Source organism: Poecilia reticulata, chromosome 7 (assembly GCF_904066995.2).
Source record: "Poecilia reticulata chromosome 7, P_reticulata-male-v2, whole genome shotgun sequence".
In the NCBI taxonomy this organism is placed as follows: domain Eukaryota; kingdom Metazoa; phylum Chordata; class Actinopteri; order Cyprinodontiformes; family Poeciliidae; genus Poecilia; species Poecilia reticulata.
The window spans coordinates 16,609,211-16,623,774 of record NC_088836.1 but is presented as its reverse complement, the minus strand read 5'-3'; the positions used below and the strand labels follow the sequence as shown (position 1 = coordinate 16,623,774).

General features: G+C 40.6%; 1 protein-coding gene across 1 annotated transcript; it reads right to left on the bottom strand.

Moving 5' to 3' along the window:
• Positions 1 to 530: 530 nt before the first annotated feature.
• sp5l (Sp5 transcription factor-like) lies at positions 531 to 3,626 on the bottom strand. Its single transcript, XM_008413655.3, has 2 exons — positions 2,666 to 3,626; positions 531 to 2,296 (listed from the first exon to the last, which is right to left on the bottom strand). Exons 1-2 carry the CDS (start codon positions 2,717 to 2,719, stop codon positions 1,250 to 1,252), a joined length of 1,101 nt encoding a protein of 366 aa, XP_008411877.1. The 5' UTR covers positions 2,720 to 3,626; the 3' UTR covers positions 531 to 1,249.
• Positions 3,627 to 14,564: the final 10,938 nt, after the last annotated feature.

Sequence of the window (14,564 nt, the reverse complement as noted above, 5' to 3'; positions counted from 1 at the left end):
AAGCAGAGCCTGTCGTAACACGGCCGTGATATATGGAGGTCTTGGGTGGGAGAGGAGGGGAGGGGGCGTATTAACTTTCACAAGGGTGCAAAATCAAAGGGAGTTCCTGTCACCACAGAGGGGTCTCTGGCAACAGGGGTCCCATTCACAGGGAATTCCTCTTCACTGCCCCTGTGATGCAGCTGTTGACTCAATCCTCTCTATTGGAAAAAAAAAAACAAAAAGAAAACACTCATTAAAAAGCCATATGACTGTGAACTTGATTGCAGCGGGCGGCACAAACGCGCCCCCCCCCCCCCACATCAATGGCATGAGTATTTACTTTGAGGTGTGAAAATCTTTGAACAGCCCCACCATGTTGGGTGCTTTTTAGGGGCTTCTTCCTTCACACTGGCATCACAATGGACAGCAGTTGTATTCTAAAAGCAATCAAATTACCATTGAAACAAAATGCTAGATCTCTCCGAATGGACAAAACTGGTGAGAAAGTTAAACTCCACAAAACACAGGAATGATGCAATGAGAAGCTATTTTTCTTTTCTTTTTTTTTTTTCCATGACAGTGTTTATTCAAATTTACATGCTGCCAAAACCCAAATGAAGTCGTTTAGCATAGTTTTACATAACTTTACAAACAATTTAAAGTTTGAAAGGATTAATCTGCAGCGTATTTTATTGCTTTGCCTCTTAAAAACAGACAAATCAAAGCGTTAAGATTTCCAAACAATTTCTGGGCGTCAGTTGGGCAAATCCTGAATGAAAACCGAGTTGCGATTTGCAATTTTTTCCCCCTCCAATAATTTCTGAGATAATTGCAGTTTTTCAGCTAAGGCATACATTTATATTCAACTTAATTCTTTAGAGCACATGTTAAGGTAGAGAACCCTATCATCAGCTGTTTAACATAGTCAAATATTTACACAATGAAGTCTGAAAAAATAGACTTTCACACCAGTTGAAATTTAAATAAGATTTACATAATGAATATCAAAGGCTCTTTAATCCTTCACGCTGAACTATCACAATATCACTGCAAAAGCTTCATCTTTAGGATCAAAAACAATCAGAATTTCACTCAGCCAAAGTCTTTTCACAAGAGTCCAGGTTAGTTCAAAAGCAGGATTCTGTCGAGGAAGAGTAAAATTCAGGGAGCGCTTACCCTGTAGTGCAAATCTATGGCAGTAAATGTGATTCCCACAGTTATAGATTTTTTTTATTTTCTTGATTTATTTTAATCTGTTTGAAGCAGATCACTCTCTTTTAATACTAGCGAGCATCGGGTCGGTGCCCTGCGGGGGCTGCCCGGACCGACCCTTCCTGCTCTGGTGGGTTTTCACGTGTTTGGACAGGTGGTCGCTCCTCATGAACCTCTTGCCGCACTGCTGGCACCCGAACCTCTTCTCCCCGGTGTGCGTGCGGAGGTGCCGCTGCAGCTCGTCCGAGCGCGTGAAGCTCTTGCCGCAGAAGAGCCAATTGCAGATGAAGGGCCTCTCCCCGGCGTGCCAGCGCAGGTGCGCCTTCAGGTGGGACGTCTTCTTGTACACTTTGCCGCACTCCGGAATGTGGCAGATGTGCAGTCTCTTCTTGCCGAACTCCAGCCCCCCGCTGTTCGTCTGGCAGTTCGGACATTTGCATCGCCGGCAGCGGCGCGTGGAGCTCAGCAAACCCTTGGAGGTGCCCTGGAGGAGGGCGGCTATCTGCGGCTGGTGACCCAAAACCAGCTGCCTGCCCAGGGAGAAGGGGTGGTTGCCTGGAGCGCTGTTGGTTTGTGGGAGGCTCCACCACTGCTGACCGTCCTCCACGTGGCCGCCCGAAAGGTGATGCCTGGCGGAGGAATTCTGCAGGAAGCTGGGGAAGTTTTGCCCCACGCCGTTGTGTTGGGGGTAGTAGGGGCTGCTGGACTGCGGCTGCGAAGACAGTACCTTAACAGGGGACAGTTCGAAGGAGTAGGAGGACGCAGGTTCAGCCGGTGGGGTCAGAGGCAGCTCGTGGTGGTGATGATGAGGATGGTGGTGGTGATGATGATGGTGGTGACCCAGGCCGGACTGCATGTGCCCAGGAAACTGCACCTTGGGCACCGTGAAAGTCATCTGGTGCGTGCTGAGGGCAGTGCTGGGGGCCATTTCGTTGCTCCATAGCTGAAACATTCCAGAGGTGGAGCTGACGGTGCCTTCGTAGGGAAACTGTGACCCATCCGAGCCCATGGTGCTGCCCACCTGCCAGGCCTGGCTGCAGGTGGTGGCCAGGAAGGAGAGGGCGTTGGGCGCTCCCTCCGGAGAGGAGCTGGGCGTCCGGTCCTGTGCGGTGACACACAAACGCATCACCATTAGAAAAAGTTAAGTTGTTTTACTTTTTTTTATATATAAATATTTTCAAAAAGTTGACAAAATTCAATTCAAAAGTAAAAATCGACATTTTTACACAAAAAATTCGTAGTTTTGAAGTATATATATATATATATATATATATATATATATATATATATATATATATATATATATATATATATATATATATATATAAAGAGTGGTGATAACTATAAATATATATATATTTCACTCATTTTAGCAAAAAGGTGTAAAGACTAAGAGCAGTACAGTCAAAGGGGGAAAATGCAGAGGAAATCAAACATAAAGTGATACCAGTTAAAGACAAAAGAAGCAAACCTGCAGGAAGGTGTGCAAAAAGTTGTCAGTCCTCTGTATCGTGAGCGCAGCCATCTGTCCTCGCGCTCCTGTTCCCCACCAGCAGCACAAACTGCTCCGAGAACGCACGGAATATGAAACTATCGCTGGAGATGCGGCAGAATGGGGCGCATCAAGATTTTTTTTATTTATTTATTTTTTTTACACTCTCCGACTCTGGGAAATCCTGTTTCATTCAAATGTTCCGGGTAAAAATGTATTTTCTGTTCGCAGTCAGTTGAACCAGTTGAAGTTAGAGGTGCGCGCTGCAAAAATCCAGTGCGAACAACTCAAAGACGCGCGAGCCGCATCTTCTCTTTATAGAGAGAAAAGATCCTCTCGACGGGGTCTCCAGTATGATGCAGGCGAGCCCATCAATAGAGTGGGGATGAGACGGAGGAAGCAGGAGGGGGGTCTTGTTAGGTGAAGGGGTGGGCTACTCATAATTTCACTCAATTTCAACCAAATGCTGACCCCGAGTACTGACTCCTCCTCCAATTGTTCTGACAAAAAGACTTTGATAAAATAAATAAATAAATAAAAAAATCTCACTGAGTATCTTCTCCTTCGTGGTGTTTTTCTTCACTGGACTCGTTGTGGCTGCTCTCATCTCGGAAAGAAGAAAAAGGAAATAGCCCACACATGTAGACCCCACACACTAAATGAATTTTAGAAAGTGCTGAATAGTTGACTATGTAAATTTAATTGTATTAGTTTGTAATATAAATGGTTGAATTAAGTTCAGTTGTTATCCGTCAGATATTTGGATTTTAAATCAGATGAAGATGTTCTTCATTCTAATGTCAAGCAGAAAATGGCATGTTTGACAAAATTCCTGTTCTGGAAAAAGAATTTGAGTTTTTATCCAGTTTTAGCTAGCTTAGTGACAATGCTAATGCTAAAGACAAATCTGCATGTAAATTGAGCTTTTTAACCTTTCAAGCAGCTATTTCTAACACACCTCAGCTGTGTTTGTGTAAATGTTCTTAACATGCCATCATCTCCTTTGTTTATTTTCAAAAAGTTTATATCCAACTTAAACTAGTTTAATGACAGCACCAATGTCAACGTCACACTTACTAGCAAGCTAACGTGAGGCAAGGCAACATGTTGTATTAGATTTAGAAATTTTTATCACTAATATTTATATTACATCTTATACCTTTGCTATTAACTTTTTTTTTTTATTTTCCTTTTTAATATGGGAAGACAAATAAGGCTACCAAAATGATCATAATTAGTCACAATTTGTTTAGTTTTTTTCAATTTACCTAATTAAGTTTCTTTAAAATGTTAAACTTAATTTTTACCAGACATGCTGATAGACTCGTTTTACTGAGCCCTACAATATATTGAACACGTTTGTTACAACAATATAAGGATACATTTAAAAACATTTCAAACTTGTGTAACAGAAAATATATAAGACTAAGGAGAGGCAATGTCACTGTTCACAGTATTTTTGCAAATTGTGCGACTTCTTTGTGAAGCCATGGTAGAAATGAAAACATGGAAGACACAAGTGATCCCATGGTTTCTGGCACAACTTCAGCTCTGCTTTGCATGTAGAGGGTAAACGCTCTGATGTGGTGAGGACTGTATTAACTTGAAATGCAGGGGAAACAACTTTATTGGTATGATGGCGGATTTTTTCTTGCGGCCTTCCTCAGGATCATAAATGAGCCTAACTTATTTGATATCTTGTTTTAACTCCAAATTGAAATGTGGTTTCACAAAAAAATTAATAAATGAACATTTGTAGCTGCGGAAAGAGTCTTGAAGCTTGTGATTTAGGCACAAAAAAACAAATCTCACTTCGGTACATGTGTGGAGCAAATTATAAACAAAACTATACTTCTTGTAAATGTGTGAATCTAAACTTAAACAGAAATGGATTTGATATTTTTCTCATACCTTGTGCACAGCTCTGTGTTGAGCTTCATGACTTCTACCCCCGTCTTATTAATACACGAAAATAAAATGTATGCTGATTGTCAAACCGATTTTATTGGTTAAATTCCAGCAGTTTACTTCATCAGGGTAGAATCTCAAGTGATCTCAAGAGTTTGTATATCCGCATTTTTGTTCATGTCTACATATAGAGTGTTGTGCATGAACAAAATGCTTACTCTGGTAAAAGTTGTAAGATTTCTAAAGCCACCTCAGTGAAATAATTTGCTCACACTGGGAACAAAACATTTGCATATACATAAAGCCCTTGGTGGGATATGTGAAAAACATAGAAAATACAAGAAGTGTATTTTTATCAAGAATCAGTGATGCTTGCAAAATCACCAACTATGATCTTATTCAGTCACAACAGCTACAGTTCTCTCATTTAAAGAGATTTATTTAAAAACAAAACGAATCTTCTAAAACTGAAACTTAATCTTGTTAAGGCAGCTACTGCATGAACTAACAAATAAATTAATATATGTAGACACTTTTGTTGTGAATTGTGTCTAATTAGATTATCCAGATCAGTATTTTTGTGCCGTTAGGAGGCAAACAGTGGTCATGACTGGCCGGCGTGGGGCTCACAAACTCTCAGTAAAGTCACAGCATTTCCCCCCCCCTCACAGAGTTAATTGATCAAACTCAATCAAAGCCTTTCCAAGTTCTCACCAGTAGGCGACATGTCAAATAGGCTGCCCCGTGTGACATTCTCACATTTCAGAGTTCAAGTAGAGGCCACTTCAGATCTGCTCCATTAAATGCAGATCGGGAGGCTTAATCTCATTCTGTAAGTCTGCTCACCATTACAATGTTAAGAGTTTAAATCCAGGCTGGGAACCTGTTCTCATGTAAATCCCCCTCCCCACTGCCCCCCACCCCGCTTCTTGCTGATCTGCTCCTCACTGTTTTCCACTGTGTGATCCTTAAATAAACACAGCCTCAGGAGAAGGAGAAGCCACCTGAAATTAGGATTTGAACTATAAAAAGACGTATGCTTTAAAATGAATTTGAACCCAAAGGGGAGTTTAGTTCAATAATCCTAGGGCACTTCGACTGACAGTTTTAGGCTAGTGTCAACAGACAACACCCAACTTAAGCTGCACCCACTTTTACGCGTTTCACTGTAATTCAGGTGTTGGCAAAATCCTTTCCCCCCCATACAAATATATTCTATTTTTACCATTGTCTTATCACTATGTATGTAATACTCGAAAGTGAAGTTAAATTTCCTGTTTGGGCACGCAATCTTGTCCAATAAAGTCGATTCTGATTCTGATTTATTAGTCTGGATTGAGCTCAAAATAAACGGTGTAATTCCAAATTAAAACATCTCCGATGCAACGGAACAGCATTAAAGGAGTGCATTTCGGAGGCAGAAGTGTACCGTGTCTGCGGTTTATTACTGAGCAGAAGTTGTTAATTACCCCGATTCTTATTTCCTGTCCCCTCTCCCCACCACCCCACTCCACCCCCACTGTACTGCCTCCCAGAAGAGTGTCTTTGAAGTGCAAAGTACTCTCTCCTCACTTTGAACTGTGAAAACAATGCTCATGTGGTGGTGCTTACCTTCCCCATGTTACCTCATTTAAATAGACCTGGATAAGGCTTCCACAGTATTCAAGGGAAAACTAATTTCCAGAGAAAGAGGTCCCTGTGTTCATTAAACAGCTGGTTAGACTGCTGGTAATCAGAGCTGCTCCGTCATGTGCCGCGCGCTCCTCTCTGACTGAGCGGCTACCAGCAGCTTCAAAACCCAAATCCCAACAAGATGATGCAGATGTTCTTGTGTACCTATTTCTAGACAGCAAAAATGCATTCAGGAAAACAAGCCAAGCGGTTCTAAAACTTTGGAAGAGGTTCTGCGATTGATGTTCCCGGAGTCTTGAAGCGGTTTTCCTGTTTTCTAGATACGGAGAACAAATGGTGTTTGTTTTGCAGACGCAATCTTAAACTCGTGGTGTAGAATATGCAAGAGGGTACTCAAGCTGTTTTTTTTTTTTTTATCATGCCTGGGGGGCAGTTTAAAAGCCTCAGATCACTAAATTGTCCCAGCTGTCTCGACCATCTGCACTTGAAAACGGGCCGCCACAGTGGAGAGCAGCCTTTGTGCTGGTGGCCATGTCAAAAAGCCGGTTTTACAGCGCTGCGCTAACTGAATGGCCCTTGTGTGACAAATGCGGCCTAATGGATCAGACAGACAGACAGCATGTAAAAGCCTTCTGCTCACCGCACAGGACTCAATGAGTGACCGTTCTCAAAGCTGATGCTGGCAAGGTGGTACGTCAGCCTTTATTTTCTTGCTTCTTTGCAAAGAGAAACAACACAAACAGCTGGACTTTAGAGTACGGCAAACCGATGCTTTGTTATAATGGAGCGCCGAAGGCGAAGCGTCGGAAACAGTAGGGAATTGTTAAAGAGACAGAGACGCAGCTATGATTCAAAGTAACAACTTTTTTAAGGTTATTTTTGATATATTGAGCATTTTAATAACTGAAAGCGATATAGTTATCTGATTGAGCCATAAAACGTCACCATGTTCCTTGAAAATACATAATAATGTCCTCCATCTCCTTTATAGCAAACTGAATAAATATAAAACATGTTTTGCCTTTACAGTAAACTTGCAGTAGAGAATAATATTTTAATCAGTCAGTAAAGGTTATTTGAAATATATTATGACCAAATGCCATCATTATCACCAAAGGAAAGCCACTGTAGTGGTTTAGGAATGGCTGAAGTTGGGTTTTCTTTGTGTTGGTGATCGTGTGTGAGCTGTTTCGACAGATCGTCCTTAATGATTGAAAAGTTTTCTTTTTGTTTTTTTTTAAGATAAGTAGGCCAAATAATTGACATGTGGATCATGTTTCTGTCTGTGCTCGTTACTGCGATTAGATTTCTGGCATAAGCACAAGTGCTGATTTCCATCCTTGTATTTTGGGACCAAAACAATGACTTCTGTCTTGTAAAGATTAAGATGCAAGATGCCTGATCCATTGACAAATACAAACATACTCAATGACTGCAACAGTACGTGGTAATATGATAAACAGATGCAAAGTTGGTCTTGGAGGACATGCCACTGGACTACTTCTCTGAAAATGGGTTGATGATAAGAGAAGAAGGAGCCAAATTAAAATAAAAAATGCTTCAAAGACATGTGGAAATATGTGTACATAAAAAAAAAATCTAATAAAATATGTACCAAATGGTGGATGACGTACAAATTTCACTGCAATATTTTTCCCTGTTCAGCCAGTTAAAGGACAAACTGGTCTTTGCATCTATCTTCACTGTTTTAAATCCTCTGTTAATATTCAGGCTCACATTTTGACCTGATTTGCCATCCATTTACATTATAAATTATTATATAATAGAACCACTGAATAAACAGTATATCTCCCAAAGAATGTAGTAATCAGATTTTGACCTATAAGGATTTTGATTTTGCATCCTTTTGATGTTAGCATTCTTAGATTTCTTACATCACGTCTTTATCCAGTGTAAAAAAATGTAATGTTGGGTTTGAAGACGCATAATTACAGTAAATGAACACAGAAATCATATAACTAGAATAGATTTTTGCACTTGATTCTGTGTGGGTTCCCAGCCCTCCACTACAGTTTACACTGCAAGGTGTGCGAGAAACAGTAATAATTCCCTCATCTCATGTCCATTAACATGTACAAAACCCCCGAAATCTCCAGTCTTGGGCAGACGCATGCAGACAGCACGCATCTCCACTTGTCAAAGAAAACTTTTATCAATACCAAGAGCACTTGAAGTTTGTTTGCATTTTGTTTTCCAGCACTCTTAACAACTTCAGAAGTCAGATCACAGGAGTATCTGATCAAAGCGCTTCGTGGTTAGTTCTGGAAACACAGGAGTGCTACGCCACGCTTTGATACTCCACATCAATATTTCAATTCAACAATCACTTGACATGCACCCATACTCCCAGAGACGAAGACGAAAGGGGAGAGTGCAAAGAGAGATCCAGAAGAGGCTGACGGGCTTTGAGAAGTACAGTAAAAGAAACGGATTGAAGAAATCTCTGCCTTACTCACCTTTGGAGAAATGTTATATAAACCGAACAGAGTTGACCTGTTTGATAAAAATCCGAAGCACTAAAATCCGTACAGCCAGAGAGGCTGAAGGTTTCGTTACGCATCAGAAACTGTCAGAAAATCAAACTAAACACAATCATCTTTAAAACATAAACTCACAGGGCTTACAAAAATATCACTCATATTAAAGCACTAAAACACTTGTCACAGGCTAAGAGCTGGAGCAGAGCGAGCGTTTCATGTTTTATCAAAGGAAAACGGCACAGAAACTCTGACAGGATAAAGATGAATTCAGTCCATCTGCCGAGTGTCACTTTCATGGCTCTTCATAATCATTTCATCATCTCAACAGGATGTGACCTGCCTTAAAGGTGTTGGCCAAATTATATGTCACATTGTCAAAAAAGTAAACAACTTCTAAGATTATAAAGAAAAAAACAAGAAAATGAAACTGAAGTGAATCAAGAAATATTTGAATAGGAGCCTATTTTATAGGAGCAGAATTTCAGACTGAAATGAATGGAGTCATGTTGATTGTAAATCAAGAGAAAGTAAAGTAAAATAAAGGCCCCGTTTTAAAACAAAAGCAGCGCAAAGACGGCCGAATGAATAAAGATTAAAAAAAGAGATGCTTCCTTGCAGATTTTTGAACGCTCTGTTTTTCATGCTTAATAAGAGGTTAGGAGCAGATTTGGTATTCACAAAACATACTGCTAAATCTGTCAGAAGTCAAAGTGGGGAGGGATTCAAGATGTGAAATTCTTCAGAATCAGAACTGGTTCTGGTTACAGTGTGAATTTTCTTTGGTATTTCTGGTGCGGAAAAGAGCAAACGTCTCAGTAGAAATGAATAAACATGGCAAAGCACAGATTGAAAATTTAAGTGGAGTATTATATGCATTATAATTTTATCAAGTTAAAAAAAATGTGGTCCTAAAATTTCTTACATCCCACAACCTCAACCTGAGGTGTTTGATCTCTAACATATGCTACCTTGTGTAAAACACAGAATGTTCCACTTTCAGAGACTCCCCTCCACCCCCAATATTTACTATTAGGTGTCCTGACATTTATTTTAAATAAAACTGTGATTTTTCAACCGTTGTCATAATTTCCTGTCCGTTACCTGAGAAAACCCTCATTTCTTCCTCCATCCCAGCATTCATGACCAGTAAAGACTGGATTGAGATGTCTCTGCCGCCGCCAGCACAGTGACGTCCTCTGTGAATTTCCTGTTGGTGTCTAAAGTATCCACACTGGCGCCCGTTTCTTCAGCGTGCAAAGTTTATGGTAATTCATTTCCCCAACACAGCATTTAAAATTAATGATAACTAATTTACCCGGAAAGTGTGAATTGTTTATTCATAGGGTTTGCTGTGTAAATTCCCCAAAAAGACGAATTCCCTACAATTGCCTGTCGGTGTAATTGGCACATGAAATGAATAATAAAAAAGCAGAGACAAAAGAAGAAAGACAACAATGGGCTTATCAGCTGTGAAGCCTATAGGAACATTGGTAAATAATTAGCTGTAACACTCGACATTATCATTTACAGCCGTCAAGTTCATCTGGGTATTGTAGCTCGCAGGGACATTTTCTACATGGGAGAGAGCGCCTGAGTATTTATATCATAAATATTAGTTTCTGATAAGATAAGATAAGATAAGATAAGATAAGATAAGATAAGATAAGATAAGATAAGATAAGATAAGATAAGATAAGATAAGATAAGATAAGATAAGATAAGATAAGATAAGATAAGATAAGATAAGATAAGATAAGAATACATCTTTCTACAAAAAGGCATGAAAAAAGACGAGGAGTTTAATTTATTTATATGTACAACTCATCCGAAAGCTATCACCATGACGTATAAATAGGATGAAAGTGTGAAATTGTTAACTAATGCATATACTAGTTAGCTAGTATATTTAAGTATGTCTAGCTAGTATGGATGTTGATTAAGCCTTTTATGAAAAGATCTCAGTTCAAACTGATATCCCCCAATCTGACCTTTAAGGTAAGCTCAGTTTGAACTGAGATTTCTTTTAATACAAAAATCTGCAATCGGACTGATATCAACCTAATCTGATCTAAGAGAAAGGGAAAGCAGGGTTTGAAGTTTTCTCTTTCACATCAATTTTTATCAACTAAGACAGAATTTTCCCACCTCATTGGAAATATTAGCTTCTCGTTTTCTTGATCTCAGACTCTCAGTAGTCAGCTCAGACAGCCAACTTGCTTCTTAGCTCTCTTTTGAAGGAGCCTTTGCCCTCAGCCCTTATGACTGGCCTGGGTTTGATTACAAGAATAAAAAGAAGACTGAAAAGCGATAAACAATTACAGGGGCGTGGGTTTTCTTAAAACAAAACTGTTCCTTGTAGTGTAATTCTTTTTGATTGATGCCCAGTAAAATTTAAATGTAAAAAAAAAAACAATTGTGATAACAGTTGCCTAATAGGAAGCAAAAGCATTAATTTGTTACATTGAGTAACATAATCTGCAGTTGATTCCAATTTGCTTCCATCATCACAATTCATTTCAGGTGAAAAGATCAGAAAAACACCACTGTTGTTTCTGCAAAAGAAAAAAAAAGTAATGAAATAAAACTAAAATAAGCAGATCGTCTTATATTAATTTTAGTCCAGAAGTCTTAAAATTCCATATGGGGAAAAAAAAAAAAAAAAAGAAAAGCAATATATATGTATATATTGTCAATGTGGTTACCTGATCTCATGGCGGGACTCCAGCTAAAATCATAAATGCAAAGCAGGATCGCAGATACAAGGGCTACATGTGCAGGGGAGTGCCACACAGCTAGAGCGGTGGGTTTATTTGTAAACGTGCGCCTGCGATGCCACTATCTGTTAAGCCCCTCAGTCAGCTCAGCCTGCGTAATGTGAGGGGAAGTGTCACCCTGTCACCGCCATGCCAGGGATCAGCCCGCTGTTTGTGTGCTGCGAATCAAGCCAAGCTTTGAGGAGGAGGGGAGGAAATGACACGAGACTCTTTCATCTAATCCTTGCGGTGTAATTTGCACCTCAGTAAGTTTAATTGATGACTACTGATCAAATGCTTGCCTTTGAAAATAATAATAATAATAATAAAAAAAATCTTTGGGATTGTTATTTTCCCCTTCAACCTGCAAAAAGAATTCTTAATGCACCTGGTGAGAGGGCCTCCATCAGTGATGGATCCCTTTTGGAGAGTTGTGAACTTCGGCACAGTTCAGAAAATAGCAGAAACTTATGCCAACGCGTTGTAGGTTTATCTGTTGCCTCGTCTCGAAATTTGCACAAAATTCATAAAGCGTACTTGAAGGAAGCCGAGTTTTTCCTTCTCACAGCACAGCTGCAGCTTGCGCACCTGGTTTCTCTGCGCTGCACCGCTCCCTCCAGAGATCCAACCTGAACGTCAGTGTCATTCAGACAAACGGATAGTGACAGGCCAAGCTTATCAACGTCACCGTCAGACTGCTCTCCGGGACTTTGATTCCGCACTTTTCCCACAGCTGAACAGAAGGCTGGTGCTTTGCAAAACAAACCAACAAACAGGAATCCTGAAGAGTGATGATGAAAGAGTAAACAACACGGCCTGGTAACATGCCCCACAACCATGACACTTCCTAAGTAGGTTATTGCAGAGGGTAACCCAATTTAACACGCGCGTCTGATTAGGCTCAAAAGTTTAGGGAGTTCACGACCCTCCCAACCCCCAATAAACAGATACGGACTGACCGGTCTGAAGACGTTGGCCTTGGGAAAGACGCACCAAAAAACCCCCCACAGAAACGGGGCCCACCGATGCCCTTGCATGTGCACAAAGCAGTTCATTATAAAGAAGAATTACAGGGAGTCATTCTATTGATGTTGCCTGACTAATTGTAAAGCAGGAGATTCAAAAGCAGATGTTGCATTTCAAAGCTGTTGTGAGCAAGGAGACAGGTTATGATTTATGCTAAAATGTGTGGCTTCAAAGCATCCAACGCGGCTTCTAAACAAATTGAACAAGTCAAGCGCTATTCACCCAGGACCAGGAGGGAGCCCGGCGCATGTAGATCAGAGGCGCGCGGCTGCCGCTTGTAATATCACTCAGTGGAGGAAGAGAGAGGGGGGCTGGGGGTGTTGGGGGTCCCATCGGGGTGGGCTGGGGTGTGGTGGTGGTGGGGAGGGGGCAGCACAAAGAGGCTATAACACCGAGCACCGATAGGAATTAAGAGACGAATGCAACTGCAAGCACCTGTGCAAAAAAATAAAAAATTAAACAAATAAGACACCACCCTCTGCAAGCCCTCCCTCTGCTACGCTCCCAGAGCATCACCCACTCCACCCGCAACTGGGGTGGGGGGAAGATAGGGGAGTGGAGAAGGGTGGGCAAGCATCTTGAGACTTGACATCCTTTCTGAGGATGGCACTATTATCTGGGAGGAGAAGGAAGAGCTGGGAGAAGGTACGGGGCCGGTGTCAACATACTGATGCAATTTGAGTAAACACGGATAAAGCCGGGTTAGCTGTTGGGAAGACTGATGGAAGAGGGAGGCCCACCAACGTGTTTATCTCCGTTGTCTTCTAAACGAAGCAGACGGAGGGAAACGTGTGGAGCAACATCGGCTTGTTTGAGTAAAGTCAGGCTGAGGATACGAATCTAACAGACTTGCATTCAGAGTTTCGGATAAGTTTTAGCACAAAGCAGAAATTACAGCTTTACATATGCCCTAATGATACAAGGAGAACTGAAAAAAGGGTGGATGAGGGGAATTTTACATCTCTGAACTAGTCCTTGTTGTCAACGTTGCCATACATGTAAAATCTACAGACTCCTCTCATAAGTATGTTTTTTTTTCTTCCACCCGTCTGTTTTCTTCCATTTGATGCAGCCTAAATTGGGACGGGGAGAAACGAATTGCTAAATTTTTAATTAACTTCATAACATCTGCACTTGTGCTTTGAGAGAGCTGCGAGATTTCCTTTTAACCTATTCCAGCACATTTGCACACCAAGGTAAATCTTGATGCTGGCACTCTTACAGAAAGGAAGAGAGAAAGAGAGAGAGAGAGAAAATCAAAAATGGAAATGAACTCTCACTTGTGTGTGCAGATCAAAGAGGCAGAATTTTTCAACTTTTTGCCACAGCTTGATCTTCAGAAAAGAAGCGTGGGGAAAGTAGGGGAAATCTTAGAAGGATGAAGGAGTTTTAGTTGGAGTGTTTCTTCAGTTGTTTTAGGAGTGTTAAATTCCTCATGCAGCGTGTTTTACTCGACTTCAATGTCTCAGAACAGGTTTTTTTTTCTTCACTCTGCAGGTAAATGTTACAAAGACTTCTCTGAAGCATGCTTAAAAAACTAAATCCCCCCTCTCTGTCTCGATTTATATTGCTTTTGTGTCCTTAACCTGCACTGGTATTTTTATGATACAGTACCTGAAAAGCATTCAGACCTCAGACTTTTTCATCTTTTGTCACATTACAGTGTATTTTGTAGATGCAGCACATGAAATCAACTCGGCACCTCTACATGCAGGGAAGTTATTTCCTGTTGAGCTTCAACGCAGGCACACATTCGTCCACTTCATGTATTAATTATGCGATCGCGTAAGCATAAGGGAATACCAAGATGCATGGACACTGTCACTGAAATCAATGTTATTCCTCTAAATAACATTGAGGAATGTTATTCCTCAGAACAGTTAAAGTACTGTGTTCTTTAACATTAATATGAACCTGGTTTTTGTTTTGAATAATTAAACAATTCAGCTCAAAATGACTTTTGTGAGCTTTAGATCATGTTATAATGTTAATCCCTTATCAAAAACATACCTGGAGTTTTGCTTTGATTCTTTCATGCATGTTTGAGAAATCCTTTAA